General features: G+C 33.8%; 1 protein-coding gene across 2 annotated transcripts; it reads left to right on the plus strand.

Moving 5' to 3' along the window:
- The first annotated feature begins 402 nt into the window (after positions 1-402).
- MS3_00007969 (uncharacterized protein) lies at positions 403-12,941 on the plus strand. 2 transcript variants are annotated; one of them, XM_051216310.1, is made up of 7 exons: positions 403-438; positions 2,135-2,405; positions 4,386-4,492; positions 5,944-6,506; positions 7,424-7,801; positions 10,937-11,332; positions 11,371-12,941. In XM_051216310.1, exons 3-6 carry the CDS (start codon positions 4,432-4,434, stop codon positions 11,249-11,251), a joined length of 1,317 nt encoding a protein of 438 aa, XP_051066886.1. In that variant the 5' UTR covers positions 403-438; positions 2,135-2,405; positions 4,386-4,431; the 3' UTR covers positions 11,252-11,332; positions 11,371-12,941. The 2 variants fall into 2 exon arrangements, with proteins under 2 accessions (XP_051066886.1, XP_051066885.1); XM_051216309.1 differs by having other exon boundaries at positions 403-681; positions 721-2,405; positions 7,424-12,941.
- The last annotated feature ends 5,370 nt before the right edge of the window (positions 12,942-18,311 follow it).

Raw genomic sequence — 18,311 nt, forward strand, 5'->3', positions numbered from 1 at the left:
TCAGTGAATACCTTCAAGTTGATACTGGACACACATTTACTCACCCACGGATTTTCATCTTCCACTTTGACCATCTGTGTCTGATTCATGCCTCATGATTTGCTTGATGTCTTTTGTTGCCTCATACCAGTGACTAATTTTAGTTTTGCTCATTATCATCTGCGTTTCTCTCTCGTTCTTACGATTCTGTTATCCCACAATTTATGCATTACCAAGTAATTGACTTATTTTTATATTCATTTGTTGAAATAATAGGTTTATTTTAGCAATAGAATTATCACTTCATTATTTTCATATTGCAATCAACTGTTTTACACAAGCAAGCGAAAAACATATTGGGCATCAGATTTTTGAGGAAAGTATATTGTTTAATGAGCAGTTGATTAGTAAGCCCGCTCATTATGAAACCGAAGGTTGTATCAATGGCAACGGTTTAGGGTAGGCACAACCTTTGATTTAGAATTGTTGTTTCATTGATTGACTGGATTAATATCTTTCATTGAGTAGTTGCAGTTTATCGGAAGCCAGTTAAGCTGAGAATTTATAAATACCTGTGGGAGTTTACCTCAACGAAGATTTCATCCGGCTGGTCGAATTGTTCATTTCATTTTTGGTGAACCTCTAAAACAAGCATTTATATCTCAGTGTGCCTAGATCAACGTTAATGGTGTCAAACGTAAGGTATTAACCTGGAACCGAAACTAAAGTCTGGTACCATAGAACAAAAACTATGTTTGATATCAGTGCTGAGATAAACAGTCAGCTGAACCACAAATCCAACCCATCTTGAAAATAGCTTTCAGGCAAATCTTTTTTTGTTTATGGGATTCAGAATGTCGACAATGCTCAAGGAATTTTCCTAGGCACCCTAGAGTGTCTACCACAAAGGTAGCTCCCTTTTTAGAGAATGGTTAAAAGAGCTAAAACTCTCAGTATTGATATTCTACCATCAAAAACATAAATGTTCAGTTTACTGAAATGAGTTCAGTATTCAGACCTGTTAAACATCCTGTTTTGTTAAAAAGAAGCTTCATTATTCTAGGCAAAGTGAAGGAGAAAAGTCAGCTGCTTTCATTGGACGTTTTCATGTACTGGAAACATCTGGAAATCTCAATGGTGTATAACGCCTTAAAGAACGGTAGTTCTGGGCCACCTTCAGAAATAATTGGAGGTGTAAGTTGGTAAGGTAGTTGTCTATGGCCCTTGTGGAAATTCTTCATAATAATAATAGATAGGGTTTTATATTTTTGTTACGAACCACACTATTCGAGACAACTAGCAATTCCACAGTTTATAGTCTGTGGTGTCTTTGGCATAGTTCATAAAAACTTGGGAAACGGAGGCCAAATAAAATGTCGGAAGCAGTCAAATATATTGGTGGCCAAAACAAATGGAAACCATACAGAATTGTTTCAGAGCTTGAAAAATTTAACACATGACTAAGGGCTCAAAAGACAACCCGCACACACCCTTAGCAGTTGTGAAACCAGGTTACCTCGACAAGATGGTGGGAATCTATATTATTGGGACATTACGAGGAGCCAACAGGGAGAACAATCACATTCTGATTATGGTTGATCACTTTACGAATTAGTATGAGGCAATTCTCCTAAGTAGTACAGATGCTCAAACTGTCTACCGGACATACACCTTTGTTATAGATAAAAAGAGATGTGAGGCCTCCAGCTGAATTGTCGACAAAACTAATGCATCAAAAACCTTTATTGGAGTGAGACACTGTCGTGAAGCTTCGAGAGGATGTTTCAAAGTGTCATCATATGGCTTGCGTACAGTTAGCTGTGACGCAAAAGCATCAGAAAAAGTACTACAATGAGAAGACTTATGGAATAATCTTACAACCAGGAGAAAAAGTATGGTTAAAACCAGACGACTCACCGGCAGAGACACTCACTAAACTACATAATGAACAGGTCCTTATGAAGTACCTAGAATCTTAACAAAATCTACGTGTGAAATCAAAGACATCAGAGGCGACTCTTGGTACCTATGGTCGTTCATTATGATTGCCTGAAACCGGCGTATGACTACATAGAATATATGATTAACCAAAGTTTGCACCTAAGTTAATTTTTAAAAAATGATTTACGATTACGTTCTGTTTAATTTGTTACAGATCCCAAAGTGAGGGAGGAAAAATACTTAGTATCCTGGTGTTATTTTATATTACGTTTTGTGTCCCGAACTGTTGTACAGTCCGGCATTCCTGTCAAATTACTGATTCTGTGTTCCTGTTGAAATATTATCGTACTCTTTTTGGATTGTCGTTTCTTTTCCTACTTCCAAAAAGACTTTGGAAGGAAAACCAATTTCTTTTGTGGAGATTATTGAAAGCCATTGAGGACAAAGTTTAAAGGAGTCAGAAGCGGTGTAATATTAACAACACGGTAATATAAAAACATCTGATTTAATATTATTGATTGATTAGTTGTATCGGTATCTTTAATTGAAAATTTGCAGTCAGTTGGAAGCTAAATGAACATAGGATCTCGTCGGGGGGCCTACTCCAACGGCAATCCCAGCAAACCGACGGAGCTGCTCATTACCAGGCTTTGGCTATTTCAAACCAGCCTTCATTTTGCTTATCGCTTGCATCAAGTAGCTTACCTGGTCATAGACTCTTGATCACTTTAATATCAGTAGCTTATTTATTTAACCTGATTTCCATACTAACTACCTGGGTTTTCAGTATGTTAGGAAAAGAATCGTTTCTTTTCAATAAAGCAAAGTTACTTATTTTAGAGGATAATACTATGGCTAACCTATACAGTTATTTCCCCATAAAGTAATTTAGTTATAGGAACTACATCGTCCGCTCAAGGTGTTTGGCAACCCCAGAGATACCTCTGGAGTTCATAATATTGTAATCCAGTAGATTAAAAGCTAAAACTTTGAGAAACGTTTTGACGAAGTCTAATTTTATAGTTCCGGCCAAACGCATCGGTTTATTTCAGAAAGCGTGTAGATAAAGACCGAGATCACGTTTTAGTTGGATACAAAAAGTACTACAATATGCACAATTCGAATTGGTCTACAAACACTAATTGTAGACACATCGTCGGTCTGTGTTAATTACGACGAAATTTGTTTGTTACCAGCTGTATGATCTCTCACGTACAACTTGAGCATCGCATGCGCTTAGGTCTACATGTAAATAGTTTTTGTCGTTCTAAAACAGGAAAATAGGCCTCATTGATTAAAACTACAGGTTCATAGTATTAACTAAAGCTTAGTTTTTCATTCAGATTGTATTTGCAGTTGTAGTGACTCTCCATTCGGCTGTTTGTGTAGTGGAATCTAGTTTTTGAGGTTTAAATGGTACAGGTGCAGCGATAATTTTAAACGTAAAATTTCTTGAATTGATTTGAATATTCTTTATGCTGTCCACTTAAACTTATGTGATGAAAACCTTAGAAAAACTAGCAAATGCTTTTTTCAGAAGGAGGTTTTGTAGAGATTTTAGTAATTTAATAGTTGAATTCATGAGTCAATTGAAGCTAGAGGACCATGGAAAACCTGGAAGCACTGGAAGGCCGTTTCGTCATAGTATGGTGCTCTCCCGATTGGTCCTGGATTCGAATCCTGCGGTCGGGATCGTGGATACGCACCGATGGGGAGCCCCATATTAGGACGAAACGGCTGCCAGTGCTCCCAGGTTTTCCATGGTGGTCTAGCTTTAACTGACTCATGAATTCAACTATTAAAATACTTTTTCGTTTATTGCCTTGGCATTTTAGTGAATTGATTCTAGTTCTAGCAAAATGAAAATTTAGTCCTTTTAAAATCTCCCAAGTATTTTGTACAAGGAAAAGGTACATATCCAGTATTTTCTGTAAACAACTCCACTCCCGACTAGAATATTTAGTTCAAATATCAAGACTTTTACATAACACCCATAAGTGTCTAGATTGATCTGATAATTAATATATTTCACATACTACATGGTAAACATATCACAATATGTTTGTGACTACTTTTCCCAACTTCTGTTATACGTAATAATAAAGTTTCTGAATCAATGGAAAGGATTAGCTTTAAATGTCTTAAACCGGGCTATCCTCTGGTAAGATGACAATGACTTCTTACAATCAATCTGCTTTTCGTCATTTGCTTAAGCGAGCTATCTACTTGGACCACTATTTTCTTAAACCTAGTATTAAATGTACCTGTTATGACAAACAAGTTAGTGATTTAATTATATCACAAGTAATATAGGCTCCGTAACCTTTTATTTTCGGTTTGCTTGTGTACTAAGTGTTAAGAGTCAAGTGTAGTTAAAAAATTCCGTAGGGTATCAATCACCAAACATCTTAGTTAAGTATTTCTGTATATTAATTGGATAAATACATCACTTTCATCTTTTCTAGATTCACTCGAACTTTTTTTTGTGCTAACGACTAGCTCTGCTTCTCAATGGTCACTAGTCGACTGTATTTTGTATTGTTTGTTTGCATTTCGAGTGCATTTACTTCTGGTAAGCAAATTTCTGTTTTACAGTTGTTTTTAACTACAGATTAACTGGTTTTAAATTTAACCGAGAAAAGCAGCAACAATCATTAAAACACATTTTGCTGTGGCAATTACAAGCAAAATATTACTAGTACTGAATACTTAATCGGAGAGATTATAATTTATGGACGAACCAATCAGATTTAGGATAACAGGTATTGGATTTTGGCGCGAAATTCATCCACCCATTCGTCTAAATAACGTCTTAGCATTTTAGCTGATGTCAGTTCGTGATGAAAACCATAAATTTAAATCCTAACCTTTACTATCAACTGTAAATCACTATCTTTATTCCTCAAAGTGCTTTATAGCCTTCATTCAAACTTATTAAGTAGGTAGGCACTCTCAAGATCACGTTGGCGTCACTCAAAGGTCGTCCATGAATTATAGTCTCGTCACTTAATCCTTCAAAACAATAAGTTGTCTATTTTCCTTGACTACATTTGGTTATACATGCGGAACTGTGCTTTTGACAGAATTAGTATATACAATAGCCCAGCAATTTAAAAATACTAGAAAACAACTAGTTCTATCCTAAAACATATATTTTCCCATATTTATTCACTTGCTTTTGTTAGTGAAAATTTCATTATTCCGATGAAGAATCCATATCAACTGAAGAGGCTGAGACTTGTTAAATGTGGGCGAACACTTCCTACGTCGACACATAATGTTTTCTGATGTATTAATAGTTTCTCAAGGAACTTAGAGGCTTACAAACCAAAATGTGGTATTCACCCATGAAGTTATTGACAATTAATGTGAGCCATGCTTTTCTGGTTACAGTTTTCATGCGTATCACAGCCAGTGCTTGAAGACTGATTAACATGATTCAGAATCGGTCGCGATAGCATAAATGCATTCACTCTTTGCTTTCCTTTAAATGTAAAGTTTCAAACTACTTTATATCTTTTATTCCGTGACTTCATCGATTTTCCTTCAATCAAATTGTCGGTGCCTAATTTTTTATCACTGAAACTACTGCTTCTATCGCTTGTTTATTCATCTTGATAATTTAATCTTTCTGTTTTAACGTGATGTGATTTGTACAGATGGATATATGTAACGGGTTCTATTTTGTTTATGAGTGACCGACTTTCCAACCAGGATATTTTTACAACACCTCAAATATTATACATTTATTCTGAGTATTCAGCTAAGAGAGTATGTTCAAAAATTTATAGAATATGTGACCGTTTCTTTGAGAGATGTCTTCAAGGATCCCATTATTTAATCATTTGTTATTATATACGTTTTTTAACTTGTAATTCAAGCACCAACTGCTCATAATCCTAAAAAACGTTTCGACATGTTCAATATCCAAATGATTTAACATTAATTAATATAACTTGAAAATAGATTATTTCCATACATAGTGTTATAACTGTTTTGATTGTATCAATCTTATTTATATAGGATTAACATTTGGATTTTCATCAGCAACTACACTTCAAATTTATTTCGACTCTACTTGGATAGCAGTTTTTGCTGGTTTATTAAATGCAGGTGGAATAATTGGATCTTTGTGGTCAACGTGGCTTATTCGTCATTATGGACATTGTCTTACATTATTTTTTTCTTATGGTCTATCTGTCATAGGATGGGTGTTACTGTATTTTTCATCGTCAGCTGTCTACGAACGATATTCACCAACTGTTCAATTAGTATTAGGACGTCTAATAACCGGTTTAGGATGTGGATTAACTTTAACTACTAATGTAATTTATATCTATGAGATAATTCCATCGTCATGGAAAGTATTGATGGGATCATTGTTTCAAGTTGGTATAACATGTGGAATTGTTGCTGATTATGCACTTGCAATTTTTTTAAACTGGGATACTATTTCTTTGGTTTTCGCTTTGGTTATTTCATTTGTTGCCGTTTTAACTTATATGTTACCCGAATCTTCTGAATGGTGCGTTAAAATGGGTAATTTGCAATCAGCTGAAGCATCTCATTATTGGTTGCATGGAAACGTAAGTGACTGTTAGGTCTACAAATTTGTTTAAAATAAATAATGTCCTAAAAATATTATAATTACAGTGTAATGAATAAAGTTTGATTGTATACATCTCATAATTGACAATATTACACTTTTGTTCAACTGTTTACTTGGTTTTTTGGCGTCTATTAAGTAGACCATAATGGACAAATATTTTTGAGATGCAATTATAACCATGAAATTATTGATCAAATAATGACTTCATTGTTGAGTATCTAGTTTTCTTCGAGCATCTCGTGTTGAGATAGAGATCATCTAATGTTATCGATGAATGAAAACCTAACCATTACAATAGTTCTTGTCTCTATACCTATGCAATTCAAAGCGTATAGTCGAAAAAAAGGTTTGCATTATTAACTTATTCCCGGGTACCTGGGTATGAGTGGCGCTCTAAGTGTAAGGGGGCCAGTAATACTCACCCAGCTGCTCAAAATGGAATAGTTGGTGATGAGTACAGTCAGCCAATAACAAAGTCTGAAACTGTTTACTGGATTGTTTTCTTTATTCTCTCTCTCTCTGTAAAGGTGTTAGTTTCCTTTAAGGGTCTACTATTTTCTGTAATTTCAACTTTATGTATCATAAAAGTTATTTGCGCAAACGCTGGCGTAAAACGGAATAAAGCTAAAGAGAATCATATGTAATTGAATCTGTGAATGTAGTTACCAAAGTATATTTCGAAAAATCTTTCAAAGTTAACATGTATATATATATATATATAATCTTAATTATATTTATGAGCATAGTTTAGCATTTAATGTGGTTGCTATTTTAGTTATACACATTTAAAATAGTTTAGTTAATGTTTGAAATATCACGGAAGTTCATAGTTAATGTCAAAAATAAGAAGAAAAAACTGATGTTATTGTCAAATTTTTTTATATTTCAATTTAGGAGATACCTTTTAAACAAAATGGGAATAATTTAATAATCAATGGAAATGTTCCTCATGATATATCAGATCTTAGCACAAAGTCATACACTGGTTCTTCTCATATATTGAATGATTCAAAGTCTAAGCTTCGTACGATTTTTATATTAATAACATTTCAACAATTAACAGGGATGAATGCCATAATCTACTTTGCTGAATCTGTTTGCCTATTTGGTGGGCTAGTATCATATCAATGTGGATTCAAGATGGGATTGTGTCTATTTATTTCTAGTATTGTATCAGTATTTGTGGTTAGAAAATTCTCCTGGAAAAAGTTACTACTGGTTGGTGCTGTAATTCTGGCTTTATCTCATCTGTGGTTCTCACTAACGGTATCAGTGAGTGGCCAGTTTATAGAATATAATGTCGTTCTTTTTTATTTATTATTTATGATCTTTAAGAAATCTTTGTCATAGAGTAACAGTGGTACTGTCAAATTAATCAAGTTGTTAGTTAACAAAGTGGATCTAGTTAAATATCGTCAGAATTCTGTCCTTTCATTTTTTCTGATATCCATGATATTATTGCGTAAACGAGTTTTCTTATTATGAACTAAAATAGTTAGTGGCTAGCAGCAGAATCCAGGATGTGCGTTTCGTTCTATTCAGAACTTGTCATCTGGATTCACTTGTATCCCGAGGTTGATGTTCACTCCGGGACTCGAATTCAGTGCCGCTTGCTTTAAATACTGTGCAAGTACATCCAGCTGACGAGTCAAAAATGGGACGAAATACTTTCCAGTCACCATCCGTTTTTGCTTAGAATACGTGTGACTTAATGGCAATATGGAAGCAAACCCAAACGACTAATCAATTTTAGTCCTAAAAATCAATGAGAAGATTCAAATAACCAATACAAATAAAGTCTTCTCATTATTCATACTTAAATATACCACACTGGCGGTGGGGTTTGAAAGCGAAATATGCCTACTGATACATTACATCCAGTATTAATGTACCAGGATAATAATGTTAAGCATAAAAGGAAAAGAAATATTGGTCTACTTGACTTTATTCTGCATTAGTCATACACTTTTGAGAAGTTGAGGAGAACATGTGAAAATTCTTGAGTCGTACTTATCCTTGATTTATGTATATGTGAACATATAATTCTTCATCAGACGTGCTAGAAATTATTTAATACATCTGTGGTATATGCTATTTATGTTGACGAATATAAGCAGTATGTAGCAGTAACTGGAAGTGAAATGTTTGCCAGCAAAAGATTGAATTGAAAAGAACAGGAATGGAAACAGAGAGCAAAAGGAATAATGATCGAATTGGAAGAATCATGAAGTATGTAAAGGACATCTGAAGGAAGACGTGCAAATAATGTATCCAATGTATGATTTTCAAATTCTCCAAACCACTGTGTAATTTTAGTTTTCCTCACCTTCGTTTTTGTAGCACTTCACATCTAACATTCCCTTTTGATCCTCTGTTAGAATAAATCGATTAACAACAAGAGAGTATAATCTTTAATAAAATGTCATTTTCTTCAGTCAAATAAACGTGGATGCAAGTTTCAACGGAAATCAGTGTCGGGTGTGCGGCAGTTGTTTACCGAAGACAATGGAAGATTGTCGCTCAGCAACATAAACCAGTTGAAGTTAGACATTAACACCATTGAATACCACCGATTCAGTGGTCTAGAGACTAAGCGTTCGCGCGCGAGACTGAAGGCCCTGGGTTTGAGTACCATGCTCGTAGTCGTGTATGCGCACTACTGAGGAGTCCCATGCCAGGACGAAACGGTCTTCCGGTACTTTCAGGTTTTCGATTGTGGTCCAACATTGACCGATTCATGATCTCAATCAAAACTCAGTAATCTTCACAACCCTTTACTGAAATTAAGTAATCGAATAGTTTTGAGGAAGCATAATTTACATTGTTTTCTATATTTTACTATTCTGACTTATTTACTGAAGACTCCTTCTCTTTACCACAGTAATCAAATTTTATGGATATAAAAATGTACAACGAATATCGTTCGTAATAGATAACTTTCATTCAGAAAATAATGATCTAGTCTAATGTTCCCGTATTTTTTGATACAATATGATTGTAAAATTCTTATTAATTACAATTGCTGTCACATAGCCAATGTCTTTCTATTTCATTCAGTGAGAAATATTTAACTATAAACTTAAAATGGACAATTTGAAAATATTTCTTAATAGTCATATATATAAGTTAGTGTACATATGTTTCTTCATTTAATTAACGAAATAAACTTCCTCCTTCACTCTTCATCTTTTCTCTCTCAAGTGATCAAGTTTTTATGTATCAGTATCAGCTGCTAGACATTGTGTCACAAGAGTGGGAAGTTGAATTGGTGCACAAACATATCAGGTTTTACGTTGCTTGTATCTGAATGACTGATTTTAAGTAATATAGTCTGTTTAATCAACTAAGCTGGGAATAAGGATCTATTTATAACACTAATCTTTTTGAATCGGAAAATTTTGGCCATCACACTATGGCCTAGCTATCTAAAGATGTATAGTCCTCATCGCGAGGTCTGGAGTTTCTAGGTTTTAAATCGTGTAGAGTTTTAGGTATGAACTGCATCGAAACACCTATCTAATTATCCTTGGCTTTATTCGGATCTCTAGTTGGCGTCGATTTTTCATGACAACTTTCTTTAAACTATCCGAATCTCCTCAAAACATCTAAGTAAATTATATATCCAACTTTCAGAAGGCCCCCAAATGCCCTGGTATGGCTGAGAGTGAGATGGGTCCGCCCTCCCTCTCGAAATGCTCTCACACGGCCACGCGTATACAGCCTCTGTCAGGGAAGTCCTAATCACTGCCTTCTCTCACTACGGGTGTTGTTTACGAAAATAAGAGGACGAAAAGTGAATGTCTGGTGCTTTAACCGGATTCCAAACTAGTGGTGCACATGGGCTCTAGTATCCTGCGGGAACAAATGACGTATGAACTAATCGTTGGTCACCGGCTACGATGGGACTGCATCTTCTCACGATGCTCCACTGCCGTGTGGATCAGACCTTTAGGTCGAAGTCTTGGAGTGTGGACCCCTAAGAAAACCACCTACTTCGGTTTGGTCACCCGGGCAGTATCACAGCCCTCACACAAATCTAATGATTTATATAGTGCATATCTACTTGGTGCCTCCTTGTACCAATGTTTATGTGTTTAAATAAATAAATAAAGAACTTTCAGGAGAGACTCTGATATTAACTTCTATGAGCCAAACATTCATCTAAAAAATCATAGCAATCAGTATAAGTTGATGATTTCTGAAATTACTGTATTTCTTCTAAACATAAACAGCTCAAACTTTAAATAACAACATCATATGATAACCGGAGAATCGTTCAATTCTTAAATTTTCATGATCATTCACCTTTCTTCATGTGTACCATATACCTTTCCAATGAAATAAACTTAAATTTTATTCAATCATTCCATTTTCGTTTCTTTCTTTTTTTTTTAAATTCATTTATAGCAAACTGAAACTTCAATGTCTTCAATGCATCAAGTTTATTTAATTGTATTTGTTATAACTTTTGCATGTAGTTGGGGTCCATTACCATTATTAATAGCATTAGAATCATTTCCAATTATTAATCGAAATTATGTTATTAAATCATCTTTAACAGTTGGTTGGACAGTTTGCTTTTTTGTTACATTTATATTTGAACCATTTATATTATGGACAAGTGTATCAGTTTTATTCGGTATATTCTCATTATGTTGTTTATTATCTTGTGTTTATGTTTATTTTCATATTCCTGATATGAAATCAATGAACACCACCTAATATGTGTTTACCTTTTCTTGGTTAATATCATAGTAATAATGATAATAATAATTCACATATTTAAAGTGAAGATTTTCACTGATATATATATATATATATATATATATATATATATATACATATATATATATATATATATATATATATGAACACTTCACTGTAGTCTTGTTCATTTATTATGTTGGTTAACCGTGACAGCAATTATTTTATTGATTGTACTGTAGAGTGTTGGGTACTATTATTGTTAAGCCCAAATAACTTATTCTAGCTTTTGGACAAACTAATTTATCTATTCTTCTTTGAGTCACATTTTAACTTTGCTAATTATTTACTTATCACAACCCTGCCTGTTTTTTATATGAGCACATATGTGTGTACACACATCTTATCCTATATTCATCACATGTCTGTAACTTATTTTCGTTGGACTATAAAAATATCGATTACCGCTTGGTAAAAAGGGAGTTGACAAATACGCCTTCTCCACTGCGTGTCCTTTCGTTTCATCCCACTCATTTCCTGTTCACATCAGTGAGTGGACAAAATATATGTATTTAACAATCTATCCTCGTATTCGACTTATTTAATTCCGTTATTTAAGTTGATAGTTATACACGAGACTAGTTAGGATGTATATTTCGGCAGTAATCATTCAATAACGATTATCTGTCCGATCTAACTAGAGTCAGATCCTAGATCACTAAAGTACACAAGTTTTCGTCGTATCTAAATCGATGAAATTCCTTACTTCGAAATAGAAAATTCATCAATTATATATCTCTCTCCCTGTTTCTCTTTACACTTTTTACAGCTAATCTCTCAATTGATATTATATTCACTTCATTATCTACATATAAATTTAATAGAGTATATATCATAGTACTTAGTTAAGTCACAGTAATTGTATTTTATATATTCATCATCTTGGCAGTTATTCTAGTGTAACTTCTTTTAAATAATAAAACGAGTAATACATAAGTAAATAATTAATTTCACAGGTTCAAATCATGAGTCAGTTGAAGCTAGACCACCATTGAAAACCTGGAGGCACTGGGAGGCCGTTTCGTCCTAGTATGGGACTCCTCAGCAGTGCGCATCCACGAACCCGCCCCCACGGGAGTCCCATACTAGGACGAAACGGCCGTCCAGTGCTTCCAGGTTTTCAATGGTGGTCTAGCTTCAATTGAATCATGATTTCAACCTGTGAAATTTCCTAAAAATCTCCACAAAACTCATTTTGAAAATAATTAATTTTAAAATTTTCACTACTGTTATATCCTAGTGAAGAACAAATTACAGGTAACTTCCGAGGACTATTAATGGACTAATATTCTTACTGTATAATTATTCAGTAGTTAGATTATGTATATTTATATTCCCCTTATTATAAGCTTCATTTTGACCTATAATTTATTATTATACGATTTACTGTCCCTAAATTATGCTCAGTTTATCAACTACTGTCTCCCACGTTCACAGCCACTTTTTGGCTTTATTGTGTACACATGTTATTTCCTATTTTATGGTGTGTTGCGATCTGTTTGCTTGATATATAAACATAGTATGTTTGAAATATATGATTCGCATATTGGAAGATGATATTGTTGTTCTGGGCTCAAGTGGACGGGTTAGGCGGACATAGGATCAATAAGGACGCTAGGCTGCTCATACCTCTTGAACGTCATTGGTTTGGCACAGTGTTAAGATTGTATAAGTCGTATTTTGATTGGTGGATAAATCATGTGATAAAAAGCTGGACATAAAGTCATAACAACTACATTATCATTAAATAACTAAAAATAGATTATTAAAATATATGTACACTGTCACTACTACTACTAAAACTTCATCTTCGATTTTCAACGGCATAGTAACAATCTAAGTAGGAAATTAACATCTAACTTATAAATTTTTTCCTAAACTAAAAAGATTGTAACGCATATACAGCAAAGGGGGACTGTAACTAGCCCTAATAGATGAATTTCAGAATTATTCAAGAATGGTAATCTGACATTATATGTTGGGTTGATTGATTCTTGAGTCAAAGTTTAAGTTACATATCATCTCGTATGACTAGTTGTTATTATTCCAATCTACAAGAAAGAAAGAAAATCATCTTGAAAAAAACCCACTTTGAATGCCGTTATTTCAAAAATCTTAACGTCTTTAGTCCCAAAAGTATTAAACTTCAATAATTCAAGATGGTTTCGTGACTTATCTTAGGCCATAAATGTTTTCATCGTAAAGTCCTGGAACATAAACCAAATTTAATTCAATTAGCTGCTTTCTACCAGATGAATATGCCGTTCGAAGTCGGTGATCACAAGGTACAATGTCCCAGTGTATATCACCATAACATGTATCGAAAAAATACACAATTTACTGGTAATTGTTTATTCGGAAACTAATTGTTGAATTTGAGCTTACAACATAATATTTGAATTAGGTGTGATAAGCAGTATCCATCATGGTTGTTTGCCATACTAATTCTTATTCTGCGTTATGAATATATTCCTGTTGGGGTGATCCAGAAAATTTCTTGCAAAAGACAAGCAAGGATCAGGAAAAACTAAGAAGCATTTCATCCAATCAGCGTCCACTTAAAGTTTTAGCCAGGAACATCAAGGAAGTGAAGCGTCACATGTAGGGGTTCTGATTGGCTGATTACTATACTGCTACTATTTTTAGCAGCATTACAGAATCTTTGAGCAACTCAAAGACATTTAAAATATTATAAAAACCCTATGTTTTCTGCATTAAAATGAACCTATGGAGTAAAGTACTTTGCGCCTTCTCTTTCGTGTTTAGGTCGCTGTCTAGTTCTAGCTTGGGGGTTACAGAATAGCTTAGGAAACGAATATAGCGTTCAATTTGCAAGACTTATCAATTCCTAAGGATAAATGTTTCAGAGTATGTTTTTAGAGTATTCACCTCTTACCTTGGGATGTTTCCATCACCTTAGAGTGCTTAATGTTTGTAGTTTTGTTTTAGAAGACTAAAGAGATGCCAAGTTTCCTGAACACCTTGAATTGTCATAACCCAAGAATGTTTGAGACGCATTTTTTTCTCGACCCAAAATGTTACTTTAGGTTTGATCTGCAGTGATTCCTACCATGATAAGAGAGAATTGAGTAACTGAGCATGTTAATCACCTTACCTACCCAATTAATCAGAGTAGACTAGTGACTGAAGAAACCTTCAACGAGCTTCCAAAAGACTCTCTTTTGCACTAATCTACCATTTTCTGACGAGGTATGGTTCTCCCCTGTGTACTAAGCAATAGTCCGCTTTATGCTACTATGCATCTGTATAAAATAACTTCTCTAAGTAGCTAAGTGAATAACGAGGTGGCGTTTGAAGCGAACGGTACTGGGTCCGAGTCCTGGATTGAACATTAACTCTGGGGTGCGGGTACATCCAGCTGACGAGTGTCAAATGAGACGAAACGCGTGTCCTGGATTCAATTGCTAGCCACCATCCATCTTTGCTTATAAATAACAGTTCCAATATGTTTTCATAGCATTCCTTTTTTACGAAGAAACAAGTGGTCGGTATTGTTGAAATGTGCCATAAGGTAAAATATAGTAATGGTAAATCTGTTGATGAGTCTATAGTCTTTCATCGAGTTAGGTGGTTAGAATATGTTCTAAGTATATCTTTATTCTATGTGTCTTGCATGTTATTACGTACTGGTCAATTTGTTTTATCGGTCAAATCGCCTTTGATATGTTTAGTTTCATTATGATCCCAAAATACTATTTTCACTTAACTGAATAAGTTTTTATGTACTGTCTTATTAGTTATTAAACATGTCAGAGTTCATTATAGCAACATAGATACAGTTAAATATTTCCCAATACGATACTTCGGTAATATATATATATATATATATATATATATATATATATATATATGATTTCCAACCTTCTATTTTTGTATCTAAACTCTCTCCATGTAAAATTCTTGTAATCATACAACCAAATAGTTTTATATGTTATCAAATATAATCCAGAATAGAAGTTATTCTTGTTTCATTTTATCTTGGTCTTTAAATTCACAATTAAGCCAAATAAGATAGAATGATTATTGAAAATATCTTATATGGTTGTACCTCTGATTGATGTTACTTCTAAATCTGTTGATTTGTATCCTTATAATGCTGTAGTATTTTGTATAAGTAGTTGTTATATATTGTTCAAGTTGAACATTGTATATTTAAATAAGTAAATATATGATACAAGAGAGTTTTGAAGATTTTACATTCTCTTAACATTCACTGAATTATAATTCCAAACCAATCGATGAAGTATAAGAATAATAATATTGAATAAATTCATTAATAATAATCAAATAGATAAATTAAGAATGACATCGACACATGAATTCAACTATTAAAATTACTATAATCTTCACAAACTTCATTCTGACCATAATTATCATGTGCTTACTAATAACTGGCTTCAAGATGATTTCTTAAAGTTCTATTGAAAAGCCGTGACCAATGGAGTCCAACCCATGTCGGGTAGAGACATGTATCTACCTCAGACAATGGATGAATGGTTGTGCGATCATTCATGGGTCGATGAAAGTTAGACATCAATACCGTTGGATGCTAGCTCAGTGGTCTACAAGTTGGCGTTCGTCAGCGAGACAAGAGGTCCTGGGTTCGAATCCCATGTGCGGGTCCGTAGATGTGCACTGCTACGGAGCCCCGTGCTTAGACAGAATGGCCTTTCAGTGCTTCCAGGTTTCCAATAATGGTTTAGCTTATATCGACTCATGAATCCAACTATTAAAATTACTACAGTCTCCACAAACCCTATTCTAATCAAAATAAAGAATTAACATAATCGATTGAAATACTCTAACCATAAACCAATGACTATTTGGACTTTAAAGCATAAATAAGATCAGTTTCATCATGACAAATCGATATTTTCTTTTTTATATCACTTTATTGTTTAACCATTAAAATATATCATGCAATTGGTTCCCTTTATGATTTTTTGTACACAAAAACAGGAGCTGTTTAAATTCCTGGGGTGGTAAAGGCAGGAGTTCTGGATATTCACATATGATCTCTGCCGTTTCTTCCAAGGGGATATTTGTGAAAAGCGAAGAGACATCAAATGAAACCATGAATTTGTCAAAGACATTAAGGTTATCAAGTTTTTGTACAAATTCAAAGCTGTCTTTCAAACTGTAGGGTGCTAGTTTTTTTGCGGATTTGTTCCAAGCATCTAGTAAGCCAGCGGGCAAGTTTATGGAAGGGTGATTTGGCCATCGATAATATTGGTCTTATAGGGATGTCGGGTTTATGTGTTTTGGGTAGCCCATATAAGTATGGCAATTGTGACCCTTTTGGTTTAAGTTCGTTATACGTATGATTATCTATTAGATTTTTCTTAACAAGTTCTCTCAACTTTCTTAAGACACGTCTCTCTGTCGCATCTGTTAAGTCTTTCTGGGTATTGTCGATGATAAATCTGGTGGAGTTATTTAAAATGGACATTACCTTATTGATATATTCATCTCTGTTAAGAATGACTACACTGGAACCCTTATCCGGACGAAGTAGCATTATAAGTTGTCAATTTGGAATACTAATAAAGTTTATATTTTTAGATTGTTAATATTCAACGATACTTTTGTAATTTTGTAGATTTTTTGTTGCTGTTCCAAGCTTTTGAATAATCTTTTCATGAATTAGTAACATTTCTATTGATTGTCATAATTATTTGTACAATTTTTTTGTTTTTTAAATATTTTTGGTTCTATTGAGTTCACAAAATTCAATCAACCTAAACATCCATTTTCATGAATGTAATTCAAGTTGATGTAGTTTTTCAGAATTTGATCCAATCTCCAAATTACTTTACTGATCATGAGATCATAATTAGGTATTATTATCGAATAGAATTTAGTTATTGAGTAACACGATAAAGCATAAACGATATCATTTACTAAAACTGTGCAATCATATTTCTGGTATAGGGGTTGTGCAGATTATTAGGTTTTTGATTGAGATCATGAACCGATTGATGTTAGACCACTATGGAAAACTTGGAAGTACTGGACGGCCGTTTCGTCCTAGTATGGGACACCTCAGTGGTGCGCATCCACGATCCAACACCCTGCGCGATTCGAACCCTGGAAGCACAATGCTTTCAGGTTTTCCATGATGGTCTAGCTTCAATTGATTGATGATTTCAATCAGTGAAATATTCTATTATATAAAAGCTAATCGAAAAGATCAATGTATTATGTAATTGATCAAAGTGAAAATGGATTACAAATAGAAGATAATTGTTAACTTGAGAAAAATATTAAAACAAAAACTATTAATAGATTTTCAATAAATCAAGTCATGGAGTAGTTTTAGATCATCATTGAAATTCAAGAAGTATTGATCTAATTAAGATCAGTTAGTGACTTAATCTATAAAAAATCCAGTAATCTTCACAAAATTCCCATACTTATGTTAATAAATTGTTTGAAAATGATGACAATAGAAAGCAATCGATTTAATGACCTTAAAACTGATGAGAAATTGTGATATAATGAAAAGAAAAATCAATTTTCGATTGATTTACTCATTATGAGTTTAGTTCAAGGTTACTCCCGTTTCGATTCAATGTAATGGTTACTCTGTATAATATACGATATCCTTGTATTCCATTGACACGAACTATGATCAGTCTGTGATTTGTTATAACTCGAACTATTCTTCATATATGTGATTTAATCCTAATTATTAATCAAAAATGGGTGTAAAACCAATATATAAACCAGTGTATTTTAGACTATTTTGATCATCATCGTCGTCGTGTTTGGGGCTAATAAATCTTCACTTATACCAGTCTTGTGTTCTTACTTTCGCATCGTGGGAATTGCCGAGGTCCCTTGTTACAAGTATAAGTGATCAGTGCTCTTTTGTCTTTTCGGTACAACAAATTGTTAAGAAAACATTTATTAGTAGAGAGATGATTATTTCAGATGGATTTTGTGAATATTACAGTGTAGTGAAAGGAGAGCACAGATGAGGACAACCAAACTGTAT

Source organism: Schistosoma haematobium, chromosome 4 (genome assembly GCF_000699445.3).
Source record: "Schistosoma haematobium chromosome 4, whole genome shotgun sequence".
Classification (NCBI taxonomy): domain Eukaryota; kingdom Metazoa; phylum Platyhelminthes; class Trematoda; order Strigeidida; family Schistosomatidae; genus Schistosoma; species Schistosoma haematobium.

Excerpts from the sequence above, each read along its gene's own strand:
- MS3_00007969 (XM_051216310.1), top strand. The coding sequence starts at position 4,432 with ATGGTCACTAGTCGACTGTATTTTGTATTGTTTGTTTGCATTTCGAGT. Across the intron at positions 4,493-5,943 it reads TTCGAGTGCATTTACTTCTG|GATTAACATTTGGATTTTCA; the intron begins GTAAGCAAATTT and ends TTATTTATATAG. Across the intron at positions 7,802-10,936 it reads GGTTCTCACTAACGGTATCA|CAAACTGAAACTTCAATGTC; the intron begins GTGAGTGGCCAG and ends ATTCATTTATAG.